The following is a 17,548-nucleotide window of genomic DNA, read 5'->3' on the forward strand; positions in this document are numbered from 1 at the left end:
GTCACTAGAGAAAAGCGCTATATACATATAATTATCTGAGAGACATATGTAGTCATCAAAAGAGCCACATCTGGCTCTAGAGCCATAGGTTCCCTACCCCCTGGCCTAGATCCTGTCTAAAAGAGGATGGGTTACACGCAGAAGACACATTTCACATGTGACAATAAAGATCTTTGAAAAAAGGATTCTCTTTATTCTTTATTCCTAAACAAATGACATACGCAGAAAAAAGGCAAAGGGGGAAAAAAAAAAAAAAAAAAAGTATATATATTTTTTTTGTATTTGTAGAAAAAGTTAGGAAAAACCTGGTTTTAATTTTTGACTACAAATTAAATATTCTTTCGGAGTTTTTATTTGTATTTTTCAAGTTCCATATCCTACTGTAGGACGCGAACGTGTGTGTTATCAGTGGAGGTCACGTGACCCATGACGTGTTTTGTTGACTGTTCCGTGTCGTTTTCCCGATGAATTGCTAGCCAGTGCGCCGTCATTGCCTCGCTCGGAAGCGGCCAGCAGCTGGAGGGTGAGCCCCTGGACGATGTGGTGGATTTTTATGTCGCTTCGCTCATGCTAACCGGACCCTCTCCATATTGTCGGAAGAAGACCGCAGCGATGCCTTTGTGTCTGTCACGTTAAGCCGAAGAGGACGAGCTGTTACCGCGACAAAGAGGAAAAGGACCTCCGCTTGCGGAGTTTTGTGGTAAATTAACCGTTCGGATACTTTAACACACCGCTCGGGATGTTATTATTATTATTTTTTTTTAATGTTAGTGGATTTAATAGCGATGACCCTCAGCTCCATCGTTAACATTCACCACCAGGAAGCCCCTGGGGGTTGACGAGCAGATTTGTTGTCCAATCAGAAGGACGGTAAAGCCTTTTGGACCAATCATAGATGGCGTAAGGCGGGCTCAGAGGCAATAAGGAAACGACTTGAGCGTTTTTTTTTTTTCCAGAATTCTCTTAAATGTAATTTAAAACATTTGTACGCACGTACAACATTTAAGACCTTCAGTATATCAGTATGTGGAATGAAATTATGGAAAGGATTAAGCTAAGAAATCAAACAATGCATTGATATAATCTACATAAAGAAACTCTTCAAACTTAAAAATGTTTACAGTATACAAACCCCGTTTCCATATGAGTTGAGAAATTGTGTTGGATGTAAATATAAACGGAATACAATGATTTGCAAATCCCTTTCAACCCATATCCAGTTGAATGCACTACAAAGACAAAATATTTGATGTTCAAACTCACAAACTTTAATTTTTTTTGATAATAATAATTAACTTAGAATTTCATGGCTCCAACACATACCAAAGTAGTTGGGAAAGGGCATGTTCACCACTGTGTTACATCGCCTTTTCTTTTAACAACAACACTCAATAAACGTTTGGGAACTGAGGAAACTAATTGTTGAAGCTTTCAAAGTGGATTTTTTTAAGCTGAAGCAGTCACAGGTGAGGTAGATGGGGACTACCATTTTTCACCAATCATATTTAAGCCAAAGCAGTCATGGGCATGTTATCATATTCGTTTCTTGTATCGTGCATTAACTTCACCGCCCTCATGTCTCTTCATAGTTGCAGACTAGAGTCAAACTCAAATTCTTTCCCATTTTTGTTTTATGTAGAGCTTTAGTCGTTCAATAGTCCGTGGTCTCCGCTGTCGTATTTTACGCTTCATAATGCGCCACACATTTTTGATGGGAGACAGGTCTGGACTGCAGGCGGGCCAGGAAAGTACCCGCACTCTTTTACTACGAAACCACGCTTTTGTAACACGTGGCTAGGCATGGTCTTGCTGAAATAAGCAGGGGCGTCCATGATAACGTTGCTTGGATGACAACATATGTTGCTCCAAAACCTGTATGTACCTTTCAGCATTAATTGTGCCTTCAGAGATGTGTAAGTTACCCATGCCTTGAGCATTAATACACCCCCAACCCATCACAGATGCTGGCTTTTGAACTTTGCGCCTATAACAATCCGGATGGTTATTTTCCTCTTTGTTCTGGAGGACGCCACGTCCACAGTTTCCCAATATAATTTGAAATGTGGACTCGTCAGACCACAGAACACCTTTCCACTTTGCATTAGTCCTTCGTAGATGAGCTCGGGCCCAGCGAAGCCAGCGGCGTTCCTTGCATAGCAGAGTTTTAATTTGCACTTACAGATGTAGCAACCAACTGTAGTTACTGACAGTGGTTTTATGAAGTGTTCCTGAGCCCATGTGGTGACATCCTTTACACACTGATGTCTGTTTTTGATGCAGTACCGCCTGAGGGATCAACGGTCCGTAATATCATCGCTTACGTGCAGTGATTTCTCCAGATTGTCTGAACCTTGTGATGATTTTACGGACCGTAGATGGTAAAATCCCTAAATTCCCTGCAATAGCTCGTTGAGGAATGTTGTTCTAATACTGTTCAACAATTTGCTTACAAAGTGGTGACCTTCACCCCATCCTTGTTTGTGAATTCCTTAGCATTTCATGGAAGGTGCTTTTATACCTAATCATGGCACCCACCTGTTCCCAATTAGCCTGCACACCTGTGGGATGTTCCAAATAAGTGTTTGATGAGGATTTCTCAACTTTATCAGTATTTATTGCCACCTTTCCCAACTTCTTTGTCACATGTTGCTGGCATCAAATTCTAAGGTTAATTATTATTTGCCAAAAAAAAAGGTTTATCAGTTTGAACATCAAATATGTTGTCTTTGTAGCATATTCAACTGAATATGGGTTGTGAAGGATTGGCAAATCATTGTATTCCGTTTATATTTACATCTAACACAATTTCCCAACTCATATGGAAACGGGGTTTGTAGAAAGAAGAGCCCAGATAAACATTCTGAATTTATTATTTTTCAAGATAATATAACTAACCTCACCATATGAAATATAACTTACTTCACCAATTGTTATTTCTTAATCTTTGTTTATTCTTATTTATGGAGTATATTGTGAATAAATTGAGATCAGGAAGTGAACAAAAAGTTTAGCAACTGCTATGTAAAGGAAAAGGGATAGGATTAAATAAGCTCTGCTTTTTCTTACTCCTTTTCAAACATGTTGAATAGAGAAACTGGAAATTGAGATGAATCATGTTGTATGCATGCATGTTCCACATAAACTCAACTCAACTTTTTAGAAAAAAGACTACCAGGTGTGCAACATAAGATATATGTAGGTACACTGAAAATAACAGTGTGGCGTATATCTATGCCTACACAACAATATATTTTCTTTTTTTTTTTATGTAATTGAAGTACTTTGTACGATTCTAAATTTGCAGAAATTTATTTTTTTTTGCTCTGGTTCCGCTTGTGATTCTTGTCCCACACATTTTTTTTTAAAACTGTTTTTACTGTCTTATGTCATATTCCCCCACTTTCACTTCTCATTTTTGTCTTCTTTTGTTTTTGTGTAATATAACTCAAGAACTTGACTGACACTAGTAGAAACTGACTGTTTTTAAACACCGTATATGTTTGATGTACGACTGCTGCTCTCGATTATATTAGTAACCGAGTGGATTAGTCTATGCGTATTTTAGGGAAAGTAGTTTGAATAAAAAAATATGTTTCTGCTTGCCATAACCTTCATTCTTTTTTCTGATAGGTGCACATAATCAACATTTAAAATGCACTTTTAGCGTGTGTGCAATAACAAAAAATGAAATAGATCTCAGCACCCACGCGCCACTGCTCTCATGTGCACTCAATTGCACTATGTCTGCGTATTTAATCTTTCGGTCACTCCATACGGTTCAGATTTTATTACTTTTTAGTAATTGCACTCCTTAAAGGATTAATCAAAGCAAGACTATATAAAGCTAAGCTTTTTTTCTAATCGACCTAATCCAGGGGTCAGCATCCCGCAACTCTTAAGCCGCATGCGGAGCATTTTCAAAAAACAGTTGAAGATGGATAAAGATTGGGCAAAAATAACAATAATATGTTTTTGTTTGAGGACAAACATGACACAGACCTTCCCAATTGTTAGAAAACCCACTGTTTAATGTGTTTGTGTGTATGCTTCACTGATGAGAGTATTTGGTGAACATTGTTTTGGCGTACTAATTTCGGCGGTTCTTGAACTCACCATAGTGTGGACTGTGATGCAAGTTTGTTTACATGTAAATTATTCCACTCCTTCTTTGTCCCATTTTCTCCACCAAAAGTTTCATGCTGTGCGTGAATGCACAAGCTAATCAATGCTAACATGCTATTTAGGCTAGCTGTATGTACATATTGCATCATTATATCCCCATTTATAGGTATATTTGAGCTCATTCAATATTGTTTACATTTATCCTTTTTGTATATAATTTATATTTGCATGTCCCATGACACATTATCTGTATATAATATTGGCTACATTTCAGATAGTTGTTTGTGTCCCATGTTGTCCCAGACCACAGCAAACATTACCTAGCTTGCCAAAGATTTTAATAAAACTATTAAAAGAAGACAGCCTTAACTTGGACACACACATCTAAAACTTTTGCCATTAAAAGCCAGTAATTTCCAGGCGTTATCTCACCTTCTGAGTAGCTTCTGATTTACTAATTTTCTAATGTTGTAAAAATGTGTACAATAAATATGAAATTTCAACATTTCTGTCAACAAATATTTGCTTCAGCCTGCGACACATAGTCAATTTGATAGTAGGTTATTATAGCTGATATAGACACTTATGTCATGTGTTGCCGTTATTATAAAACTTATACACAGGCTTTTAATTTTTTGCGGCTCCAGACAGGTTTGTATTTTTGGTCCAATATGGCTCTTTCAACATATTGGGTTGCAGACCCCTGACCTAATCGAAAAATCGCTGCAGACCTTTTTTGGATGTATTGTTACTGGATGTATATACTACGATGGCATCCTACACACCCCCAAAATATGACCCATTGGAGACCACATCATTTTAATGTGACCCGACACATTATTATTTTTCCTTTGTTAACATTGAACATGAACATTGAACATTAACAAAGTATTTGTCCATTAGCACGGTTTGTCACAAGGACATCTAATTCTGCCTGTAGAGAGAGCCTCTTTATTTACATGTCTGGGGTTTGAGAGGTGGGGTACAAGTTATCTACGGCCAGATCATTCTAATGTGGTCTAACATAACACGTCATTTTATCTTGGTCTGCCACATTTTATTGTGGACCGCTGCTTCATTTTAATGTGGCCTGTCCCTTAATTTTAAAGTGGCACCTCACATAATTATGTGAGGCCTGCCACATAATTTTATGCTGTCAGCCACATGTTTTAATGTGGCCCACCAAATCATTCTATGTGGTCCACCACGTCATTTATGTGGCATTCGAAAAGGTGGTAAATGTGTTATTTCAAATTTTACAAACAATGTTGCACATGTGGCACCCCACATAATTATACGTGGTCTGCCACATAATTTTTCGCTATCGGCCACATATTTTTAATTTGGCCTGCCAAATCATTCTATGTGGTCCACCACATCATTTATGTGGCATTCGAAAAGGTGGTAAATGTATTATTTCAAATTTTACAAACAATGTTGCACATGTGGCACCCCACATAATTATGTGTGGTCTGCCACATAATTTTATGCTGTCAGCCACATGTTTTAACATGGCCCACCAAATCATTCTATATGGTCCACCACGTCATTTATGTGGCATTCGAAAAGGTGGAAAATGTATTATTTCAAATTTTACAAACAACGTTGCACATGTGGCACCCCACATAATTATGTGTGGTCGGCCACATATTTTAAATGTGGCCTGCCAAATCATTATGTGGTCCACCACATCATTTATGTGGCATTTGAAAAGCTGGTAAATGTATTATTTCAAATTTTACAAACAATGTTGCACATGCAAATACATATGTTCCACAATTGGATATTATATAATGTTTCAAGCATCTTTTTTGGTTATCCAAAGTATGTGCTTGCCTGTTGTCTGTATGTGTAAATGTGAATGGTGTATCCATCCATCCATTTTCTACCGCTTATTCCCTTTCGGGGCCGCGGGGGGCGCTGGCGCCTATCTCAGCTACAATCGGGCGGAAGGCGGGGTACACCCTGGACAAGTCGCCATCTCATCGCAGGGCCAACACAGATAGACAGACAACATTCACACTCACATTCACACACTAGGGCCAATTTTTAGTGTTGCCAATCAACCTATCCCCAGGTGCATGTCTTTGGAAGTGGGAGGAAGCCGGAGTACCCGGAGGGAACCCACGCATTCACGGGGACAACATGCAAACCCCACACAGAAAGATCCCGAGCCTGGATTTGAACCCAGGACTGCAGGACCTTCGTATTGTGAGGCAGACGCACTATCCCCTCTGCCACCGTGAAGCCCGTGAATGGTGTAGTGTTTGTTTAAATGTGCTCTGTGATTGGCTGGTGACCAGTCCAGAGTGCATCTACCCCTTTTTTTTTTTCTTCCCCAAAAAGTCAGTTGAGATAAGCTCCAGCTCACCTGCATTAATAATAAGCAGAAGTGGTATAGAAAATGGGTAACGGATGTACGATTGAACTTGCAACTAATGGGTCAAATGTTGAGAATAATTACACCACACCTAGTGTGTGTGTGACAATCAGCGGTGATTTACCTTTAACTTGAAATATTGCTCTTTTTTTTCTAGAGCGGTGTACGCTTCAAGATGGCTATCATGAGGCAGTTTGGGCTCTTGGTGTGGAAAAATTATCTTCACCAGGTAAGTTGACATTCTTTCCAACTGTGCAGTTGTCCCACGTACTGTAGCTGTTTCAACAGTGCATTCCATTGTTATTGTTATGTCAACCAGGAACTGGTTTAGTCTACCTGTACCCAGTCTTCCTGCAGTGTATGAAAATGTTGGTGTGTAATAGGTTTTTTTCTAGACCTGTGTCGTTAAGGTGCTAAACAACAAAATAGAGAAACAGGGAAAGTAAATGATTAGCATGATGATTTTGAGCAGAACGAACACATAAACGGTGTGATTGTGACTTTGCTCCAAATGACATGCAAGCCTTATATTAGGGCTGCTAGGACATGAGGGTGTTGGCCATTTTTCTGCAATCAAAGGGTTTGGATGTGGATATACAGTCGTGGTCAAATGTTTACATACACTTGTAAAGAACATAATGTCATGGCTGTCTTGAGTTACCAAATATTTCTACAACTCTTATTTTTTTGTGATAGAGTGATTGGAGCACATGCTTGTTGGTCACAAAAAACTTACATGAAGTTTGGTTCTTTTCTGAATTTATTATGGGTCAATCAATCAATCAATCAATCAATCAATCAATCAATGTTTATTTATATAGCCCTAAATCACAAGTGTCTCAAAGGGCTGCAAAAGCCACAACAACATCCTCGTTTCAGATCCCACATCAGGGCATGGAAAAACTAAACCCAGTGGGATGACAATTAGAATGCTTGGAGAGGACTGCAGATTTGAGTGACCCCCCCCTTTAGAGGAGACCGGTGCAATGGACATCGAGTGGGTTCTACTGAAAATGTGACCAAATCTGCTGGGTCAAAAGTATACATACAGCAATGTTAATATTTGCTTACATGTCCCTTGGCAGGTTTCACTGCAATAAGGCGCTTTTGGTAGCCATTCACAAGCTTCTGTTTGAATTGTTGACCACTCCTCTTGACAAAATCGGTGCAGTTCGGCTAATTTTGTTGGTTTTCTGACATCGACTTGTTTCTTCAGCATTGTCCACACGTTTAAGCCACTTTGGGAAGGCCATGCTAAAACCTTAATTGTAGCCTGATTTAGCCCTTCCTTTACCACTTTTGACATGTGTTTGGGGTCATTGTCCTGTTGGAACACCCAACTGCGACCAAGACCCAACCCTCCAGGCTGATGATTTTATGTTGTCCTGAAGAATTTGGAGGTAATCCTCCTTTTTCATTGTCCCATTTACTCTCTGTAAAGCACCAGTTCCATTGGCAGCAAAACAGGCCCAAAGCATAATACTACCACCATGCTTGCCGGTAGGATGGTGTTCCTGGGATTAAAGGCCTCACCTTTTCTCCTCCAAACATATTGCTGGGTATTGTGGCCAAACAGCTCAATTTTTGTTTCGTCTGACCACAGAACTTTCCTCCAGAAGGTCTTATCTTTGTCCATGTGATGTCAAGCATGTGCTCCAATCACTCTATCACAAAAAAATAAGAGTTGTAGAAATGATTGGAAACTGAAGACAGCCATGACATTATGTTCTTTACAAGTCTATGCAAACCTTTGACCACGACTTTATGCATTTCAATTTCGGTCAGGAACACCACATATACAATAATCTTGAAAAAAACAAACAAAGTGGCATCGTTGAGACAGACAAGCAGTTAAAGGAATCTATCGACTCACCTGTTACTTATGTTGCACCTTTTAAAATGTCTATATCCCTATTAAGTTAATAAATCACAGTGCACGCTGCCGCCCACAAGCACAGACTATTGGCACATTTCTTGCCACTTCAAAATGCCACTTGCATAAATTCCCAATATCAGGTAAAGGTTACACAACGCAGCAAATATTCCGATATGCACCTGCATGCTTGCTCTTTGTGTGTGGGTTTTTGTGAGGCTGTCGCTCCATTCAAGCTTTATCAAATCCCCGCGGCTTGCCCTTGTGGCTGCCTGGAGACTGGGAAGGAAAAAAAATGCATATTTTAGCTGCACAACAGACCTTCGCTTTGTCTGTTGAATCCCATCATTTTAAAACACCAGTCATTTAATATCACGTTTGCTTTTTTTGTTTTGACTTTCAACTCTGCATGATTTACCAGCTACCTGATCTGGTATTTCTGGGTTGTCTTGTTCTGTAGCTCATTATAAGGTTGAGCCAAAGAAAACATCATTGTTGCATTTGTATTGTAAACTAATATCTGATGTTCTAAACATCTTTCATGGAACAAATCCTTTGTGAAACTACATACAGCTGGTCAATGATGAGCAATAACAAGAAGTTTAGGGCTTAGTCTCGATGTAAATAGGCATTCTGGAACCTAAAGTGCAATTTATTGTAGGATTTAGGTGACTTTACATATATTGAAACGTCTTTGTAAAAATGTAATCCTGTTTAAATGATCTTCAATCCTGTGCAACAAATTCTTGTTTTTCCAAATTATCAAATAATATTTTAAATCATTAAACAGTTCTTACAAATCATTAACGGCCCGAAATGTACTATAATTATAGCTCTGTAGTAGGGCTGGACGATATATCAATATACTCGATATGTTGCGAGTTCGTCTGTGTGCGATATAAAAAATGACCATATCGTGATATACGAGTATACATTCTCACGCAGTTGCTTTTAGCTGCGGGCATTACACTGCATGTGTTTCCCACTCTTTCTTCTCTCTCCTTCTCACTGAAACTTAAAACAAGCACACCTTCTTACATATGTCACGTGTGCAACGTCACAGGCTACAGCAGAGCAGACAGGTAGCGACATGTTTACGTTAACTGTGATGCTAACGGTGCGGTGCGGGTGGTAATACGAGAGATAGAAGGTGCGAATCTGCTAACAAATGGAGGAATAATTAATTCCCAAGAAAATCAGCACGGGATCCATCGTCTGGCAGTGATTTGGCTTCAAGTGGGAATATGTTCAACATTTATGCGGCAAAAGCGTTTCTACAAAAAGTAGCAGCACTGCTAATGTAGCATCATTTGAAAAGTCACCCGCTAGAGAATGAGGAGTGCTTGAAACTCCGCATGTCAACATCTCCGGCTGGTGCCACACCCATAAAATGCCGAAGCAACTATTTCCAGATCAACACCGTATGAAAAAAAATCAACAACAGAAGGAAAGAACGTCCGCAGGAACCTACCACATAGTGAAGGACATACACTATTTGATTTCCTATTATGCAGCTCATTTTTATTTGACAGTTATTGAAATATCTTGTGTGACATCATACACAAAAGTGCACTTCGTTTGTTTTAACTATTGTAGTGGCGTTCTGTACAAAAATTACACTTTAATTTAGTGTTGTTTTGATAAGTCATTTTAGTCACATCATTCACAAAAGTGCTCTTACAGCTTGTTTTAAAATGTCTCTGAGAATCTTGCACTTTCTGTTTTGGAAATGCCACGAATGTTTGTGCCACTGCCTAATAACTTTAATAGAGTTTTGGAAAATTAAATTAGTTGGGATTTCCCTCTCTGCATGAAAGTTTAAAATGAGTTAATGCAGTATGAACTATAATGTTTTAATGAAGACACATAGAATCATCATACTGCTGTGATTATATGCATCAAGTGTTCATTCAAGGCTAAGGCAAAATATCGAGATATGTATCGTGTATCGTGACATGGCCTAAAGATATCGAGATAACAATGAAAGCCCATATCGCCCAGCCCTACTCTGTAGCTATGGATTATTTTAGTAATCTGTCGATTTGTTTGTGGGATAAACGAGTAATGTGATAAAACACACTTTATAGCCTCAAAGCGTATTTTTGGAAAGTATTTAAAATAACACATTTTCCGCTTGACAGAAACCTTTTTTTTTTCCCGAATAAATGCACATCAACAACATTGAAACTGCACTTTTCATATATGTGCATTAATAATAATAATAAATAAACAACAAACTCTTAAGATGTTTGCCGCCACACAGATAATAACACCCACACACCAATAATTAAATAAATGATAAATGGGTTGTACTTGTATATTTGATATATTTTTATTAGCAAAATTTATGAAACCAGAATATAAATCAAAGCTTTTTTATTATCGAATCAATGGTTTAATCGTTGCAGCCATAGTTAATTTCCTTGATGAGTGTATGTAAATTGTCTTTCTATGGTATGTAGTGCATGCATAAGTGTTTTTTCTGATACATTAAAATGCATAGGAGCAGCGTTTAAAGTGAGCGAGTTCAAATGGGGCCAAAAAGTTATTAGATCAGCTGTCGAGACAAAAAAAAGCAATAATTTGAAATGTGGTCAAATTACCAAATTAGAAATGCAGTCTGTGTTCAGAGCACTAGTCACAAGAATCCAATTATGTGGACGCTGAATTGCCTCTTTTTTAAACAGCATCATTTCAAAACAAGAGCCAACGCTTGCAACACATATGATTGCTTGAAATGTTTGAAATTACACTTCTTAAAATATTTTATACTGTGTGGTTCTTTTTTTTATCTTTAGTCAGCTGAAAAGCTAACTAAAGATATTAAGTGAGAAGTTAAACTATTTTTCCTAATAGTGTCTCCCGGCTGCATTGCCTTTGGGGCGGTATGGCATAGTGGGTAGAGCGGCCGTGCCAGAAACCTGAGGGTTGCAGGTTCGCTTCCCACCTATGGACATCAAAGTCGCTGCCGTTGTGTCCTTGGGCAGGACACTTCACCCTTTGCCCCCGGTGCCGCTCACACCGGTAAATGGATGATGAATGAATGATTGGTGGTGGTCGGAGGGGCCGTAGGCGCAAACTGGCAGCCACGCTTCCGTCAGTCTACCCCAGGGCAGCTGTGGCTACTGATGTAGCTTACCACCACCAGGTGTGAATGAATGATGGGTTCCCACTTCTCTGTGAGCGCTTTGAGTATATAACAATAGAAAAGCGCGATATAAATCTAATCCATTATTATTATTATTATTATTATGAAATTAGAGCTGTCAAAATTAACACGTTACTCATGTGATTAATAACAAAAACATATTGCATTATTCGTGTCTATACACAGATTATTCATGGATTTCATTTGACCATAAATGCTCTTTTACCTTAACCGTGGATAGTTATCTGAAAGGCAATGCAGGTCAGTGATCAGGTCGATGCATACGTCAGTGCGCCTGGAAATTTATCTTCAAAATACAATATTATGGGATTTTAGATACAACTTTTGACATGTTGTAAGCAAATAAATGTAGTGCACTCCTGTAAAACATTCAAAACATGTTTGTCTGTGACATTGTGACAATAACATTGCATTTGAGTACAAATATTGGGCTCCTTTTTAAGTTAATTTTACATTTTTCAAGCAAATAACCTGTGACTTATTTAAAAGTGTGATTATTTTTTAAAAATATATCATTTGGCAGCACTATTTTGAAATTCTAATCTGCATTTACCTCCATCAAGAACAAATAGTTCCTATTTGTAAAGTCAGGCCCAAACAATTTATGCCAACTTCACAGAGAAAGTTGTGTGAAAAAATTAATGCAAGCAATTATTTTTACTTCTTAATCGCTCCAACTAAAAAGTTGAACATTTCGCAAAACGTGCATTACTACTGTGTTGCCTGTGCGATTATTTTTCTGGCAAATACACCAAACGGTGGCGCTGTTATCCAACCAAAAAGTTTGATCCCATATCTCGGATTGACTTGAAATGACTCACACAGCTCTATAAAACACCTGTCTTAACTTTACAGCGTTTAACCAAATCACCACCAAATTTGGAACATACCTGTAGGGTACTGACGAGCACATGTATCAGCTTTATCTGCCAAGTTTGTTTAACACTCTCGTTAGACTGTGCAGTATGTCAAATTCAATCAAGATTGGCTGAAATACATGACCATCGTGCAAAACATTGTTGCAGGGCAGGGTCAGGCAAAAAATTGCCTATTAGCCATTGACTATTTCTGTCAAATAATTATAAAACTTTGATGATATCTGTATTACATGTATGCGAGCATGTCTTCCATAGCAGTTCGACCACAACTCAAAGGATGCCACTGGTGTAATTTAAAGTTAATATAGTTTGGAGTGTGTTACTTCCTATTTTCCCATGGACCTCGAAAGTTGCATTTTACTTCCTCTCAATATGTCAAACCCATGACCATACAACCCGTGACCCCCTATGTTTTCCCTCCAGAAACGTCAACTCCTGGTAACGCTGGTGGAGATCATTTTACCCCTGCTGTTCTCCGGCATCCTCATCGTGCTGCGTCAGAAGGTGCCTTTTAAGGACTTCCCCAATGCCACGGTCTACCAGAGCTACTCGGTGGACATGCTTCCCAAAAGCTTCTGGACACATTTGCAGTTGGCGTACGTTCCGGCCAACTCCAGCGTGGTGCGGCAGGTGGCGGAGGACGTGCGACGCAACCTGGTCTTAGCTTCAGGTGTGTAATAGCTTGTGGGGTAAAGGTGTGTTTTTGGTGTTTGCAGACTAGCGCCAAATATTTGGAGTCCTTTATACACAACTATTGTGAGCATTGTTGGTTATCTTCCCTTATAAAAGTATTTAGTTACAGTTACAAATTACTTCTCCTAAAAAGTAATTGAGTTAGTAACTCAGTAATTAGTTACTCAACGAGGTAACTAGCTGCGTTTCCATTACCCTTAGAAATGCCATCCATCCATCCATATTCTACTGTTTATCCGAGGTCGGGTCGCGGGGGCAGCAGCCTAAGCAGGGACGCCCAGACTTCCCTCTCCCCAGCCACTTCATCCATGTCCTCCCGGGGGATCCCGAGGCGTTCCCAGGCCAGCCGGTAGACATAGTCTTCTCAACGTGTTCTGGGTCTTTCCCGTGGCCTCTTACCGGTCAGATGTATCCTTAAAACCTCCCTAAGGAGGCGTTCAGGGGGCATCCTGACCAGATGCCTTAAACCCCCTCATCTGGCTCTCGATGTGGAGGAGCAGTGGCATTACTTTGAACTCCTCCCTAATGGCATATCCTCTCACCCTATCTTTAAGTGAGAGCCCAGCCACCCGGTGGAGGAAACTCATTTCGGTCGAGTGTATCCGTGATCTTGTTCTTTCGGTCATAACCCAAAGCTCATGACCATAGGTGAGGATGGGAATGTTGATTGATCGGTAAATTGAGAGCTTTGCCTTCCGGCTCAGCTCCTTCTTCACCACAACGGATGGATACAGCGTCCACATTATTGAAGACGCCGCACCGATCCGCCTGTCGTTCTCACGATCCACTCTTTCCTCACTTGTGAACAAGACTCCGAGGTACTTGAACTCTTCCACATGGGGTAGGAATCTACTCCCCAACCCGGAGATGGCACTCCACCCTTTTTTGGACTAGAACCATGGACTCGGACTTGGAGACTTAGAAATGCGCAAAACCTAAATATCAAATAAAAAAATGGTAATGGAAACACCATATTTCGAAAAACCTCTCAAATATGGCAATGTGTTGATTTTGAGACGTTTTGATGTTGAAGTTTTTCGCAAAAGCATGATGGAAACCCTTTTTTCCGCATTAAGAGGGCATCTAAACACCGAACCGACGGGGCGCTCATGCAGGACAGCAGGGCAGACGGATCGTCTTGGTCTCGCTTCCCATTGGTTTTTCCAGGGTTGAGCGTGGCAGCACCACCACACCGGGCCGTCTCATGGGGGCTTTCCCTGAAATAGAAGCTGACCAGCACGCTCGGAGAGACCGACTTGCCCGAACAATTTTAACAGGGCCGTAAGGAAGTTGCATTTGAGCGATCACCCGCTGCCTTCAATCAATCAATCAATCAATCAATCAATCAATCAATCAATCAATCAAAGTTTACTTATATAGCCTTTAATCAAAAATGTCTTAAAGGCCTACTGAAACCCACAACTACCGACCACACAGTCTGATAGTTTATATATCAATGATGAAATATTAACATTGCAACACATGCCAATACGGCCGGTTTAGTTTACTAAATTACAATTTTAAATTTCCCGCACAGTTTCCTGTTGAAAACGTCGCCGAATGATGACGTGTGTTTTTAACGTTATTGGTCGGAGGAGACATAATAGCCCGTCGTCTCTTTTCATCGCATAATTACACAGTATTTTGGACATTTGTGTTGCTGAATCTTTTGCAATTTGTTCAATTAATAATGGAGACGTCAAATAAGAATGTTGTTGGTGGAAAGCGGTGGATTGCAGTTGCCTTTAGCAACCGAAACACAGCCGGTGTTTCTGTTTGTTGTGAAGCTTTAACACAGAGCGGTCAAGCGAACATGTTTCTCTACGTCAACCAGCAAGTTTTTGGATGGAAAAATTGTGATATTAAGTCGGCTTTTACCGGAGACTTCAGTGGATCATGCGACCTCCTGCTGCAGCTCAAAAAGGCAGCTGTGATCTTGGCTCCTCGGCTTCTCTCAGAGACACTGGCGTTTACCGCAGCCACCCGACTTTCAGGTATGACTTTATAATCTCACTAAAACACTATTTAAACAATAAGCAGATAATGTATTTTCCAGAATTATCCTAGTAAATGTGTCTAATTACATCTGAAACGGTCCCACTGCCGCCGCCTGAGCCGTCGCCTTTACTTTTTTTTTTTTTTTTTTTTTTTAGTGCTTCACTCTAACTTTCCTCATCGACAAGTCTTTCATCCTCGCTCAAATTAATGGGGAAATCGTCGCTTTCTCGGTCCGAATAGCTCTTGCTGCTGGAGACTATGATTATAGACAATGTGAGGATGTGAGGAGCCCTACAACCCGTGACGTTACGCGCACATCGTCTGCTACTTACGGTAAAGGCAAGGCTTTTTTATTAGCGACCAAAAGTTGCGAACTTTATTGTGGATGTTCTCTACTAAGTCTTTTCAGCAAAAATATGGCAATATTGCGAAATGATCAAGTATGACACATAGAATGGACCTGCTATCCCCGTTTGAATAAGAAGATCTCATTTCAGTAGGCCTTTAAAGGACTGTTCAAGCCACAATGAAATCCTTGGCTCAGATCCCACATTAGGGCAAGGATAAACTCAACCCAATGGGAACAATGAGAAAGCTAGGAAGGGACCGCAGATGTGGGACCTCCACCTGGGTGACAATGAATGCCGAGTGGATACAGTTAATAATGTGAGAGTGTAGTCCATAGTGGGGCCAGCAGGGGACCTTTTGCATGGATTGATTGATTGATTCTTTTATTAGTAGATTGCACAGTTCAGTACATATTCCGTACAATTGACCACTAAATGGTAACACCCCAATCAGTTTTTCAACTTGTTTAAGTCGGGGTCCACGTTAATCAATTCATGGTACAAATATATACTATCAACATAATACAGTCATCACACAAGTTAATCATCATAGTATATACATTGAATTATTTACATTATTTACAATCCGGGGGGTGGGATGAGGAGCTTTGGTTGATATCAGAACTTCAGTCATCAACAATTGCATCAACAGAGAAATGTGGACATTGAAACAGTGTTGGTCTTATTTAGTAGGATATGTACAGCCAGCAGAGAACATAGTGAGTTCACATAGCATAAGAACAAGTATATACATTAGAAGTACATTTGAGTTGTTTATAATCCGGGGAGATGGGATGTGAATGGAGGAGGGTATTAGTAAAGTGTTGATGTTGCCTGGAGGTGTTGTTTTAGAGCGGTTTTGAAGGAGGATAGAGATGCACTTACTTTTATACCTGTTGGGAGTGCATTCCACATTGATGTGGCATAGAAAGAGAATGAGTTAAGACCTTTGTTAGATCGAAATCTGGGTTTAACGTGGTTTGTGGAGCTCCCCCTGGTGTTGTGGTTATGGCGGTCATTTACGTTAAGGAAGTAATTTGACATGTACTTCGGTATGACGTCAGGGCGCACAGACGTCACTGACTGATGCATTAGGAGTCGTCCACCCCAGGTCCCGACTTCATGTGAAAGTCAAGTCCATTGGGAAGCCAGCAGGGGATCATTTTGAATGGAGACGAGTCAGCAGCGTTGAGATGTCACCAACTGATGCAAAGAGGAGTTGTCCATCCTGGGGGTCCCGACTTTAAACCGCTAGCGCTTCATCCGTGGAGGCTGATCCGTAGATACCTGATAACCTCTATTCTATTCGATAACAAATTTAACGTCAAAGATGTTTATATTAACTGACTGTAGAATAAAAACACAATATACTGTGTTTTACATCATTTGGCATTCATCTGAACTCAATAGATTGCAGTGTGCCTTATGATATGCATAGAAATAAAAAAATGTATAACGAATAAATATTCAATAAAGTAACAACATTAGTAAGTACAAAACCCAAGACAGTACAGTAGAAAGACACAAAGAAAGATTTGGCCTTTAAGTAGAGTGATTCCTGAAACCTGAAAGAACTTAAGATAAAATATTTATGTGACAGTACAGCGGGAGAAGGAGACGGCAGTGAGACAGTGAAGAGCTGTCAGCGTATTTATTAACAGCTTGAATTGTAAGTGAGGTGTCTGCGTAATCCAAATTGATGGAAGTGTGACTATTTGTGGCAATTGTATGTGAGTGGTTACTGCCGGGTGTTGAAAGTGCGTGTTGAAATCGAGGCGGAAGTCCAAAGAGGGAAAAGCAGGCTCGGAAGTCCAATTACAGTCGGAAGGTCAAGGGCTGGAGCGAGGCGTCGTGGTCAGTGGGCAGGCGTGAGGTCGAAATCCAGAGAGGCAAGAGGATGTCCAGAGGGGAACCAGGAAGACGAGACACACTGCTCGACAACGAGGAAGGGCGACGGGAAGCCGGAGAACGAAACAACACGGAACACAATGAACACGACGGGGAGGGAACACAGAGAGAGGATATGCACTTGTGAGAAGGCTGGAGACGTAATGAGCTTACTGTGCGTGTACGAGTAGCTAGGTTCTG

At 40.1% G+C, this 17,548-nt stretch overlaps 1 protein-coding gene across 1 annotated transcript in view; it reads left to right on the forward strand.

The window, feature by feature from the left end:
* Nucleotides 1-432: 432 nt before the first annotated feature.
* The window catches only part of abca3b (ATP-binding cassette, sub-family A (ABC1), member 3b), a 94,217-nt gene continuing 77,101 nt past the window's right edge, over nt 433-17,548 (forward strand). Inside the window, exons 1-3 of the mRNA XM_061884861.1 lie at nt 433-700; nt 6,660-6,731; nt 12,846-13,092. Of these exons, the coding sequence (XP_061740845.1) occupies nt 6,678-6,731; nt 12,846-13,092 (301 nt within the window). The 5' untranslated portion in view covers nt 433-700; nt 6,660-6,677. The remainder of the gene's footprint in view (nt 701-6,659; nt 6,732-12,845; nt 13,093-17,548) is intronic.

The sequence above is a fragment of the Nerophis ophidion genome, linkage group LG23, assembly GCF_033978795.1.
Source record: "Nerophis ophidion isolate RoL-2023_Sa linkage group LG23, RoL_Noph_v1.0, whole genome shotgun sequence".
In the NCBI taxonomy this organism is placed as follows: domain Eukaryota; kingdom Metazoa; phylum Chordata; class Actinopteri; order Syngnathiformes; family Syngnathidae; genus Nerophis; species Nerophis ophidion.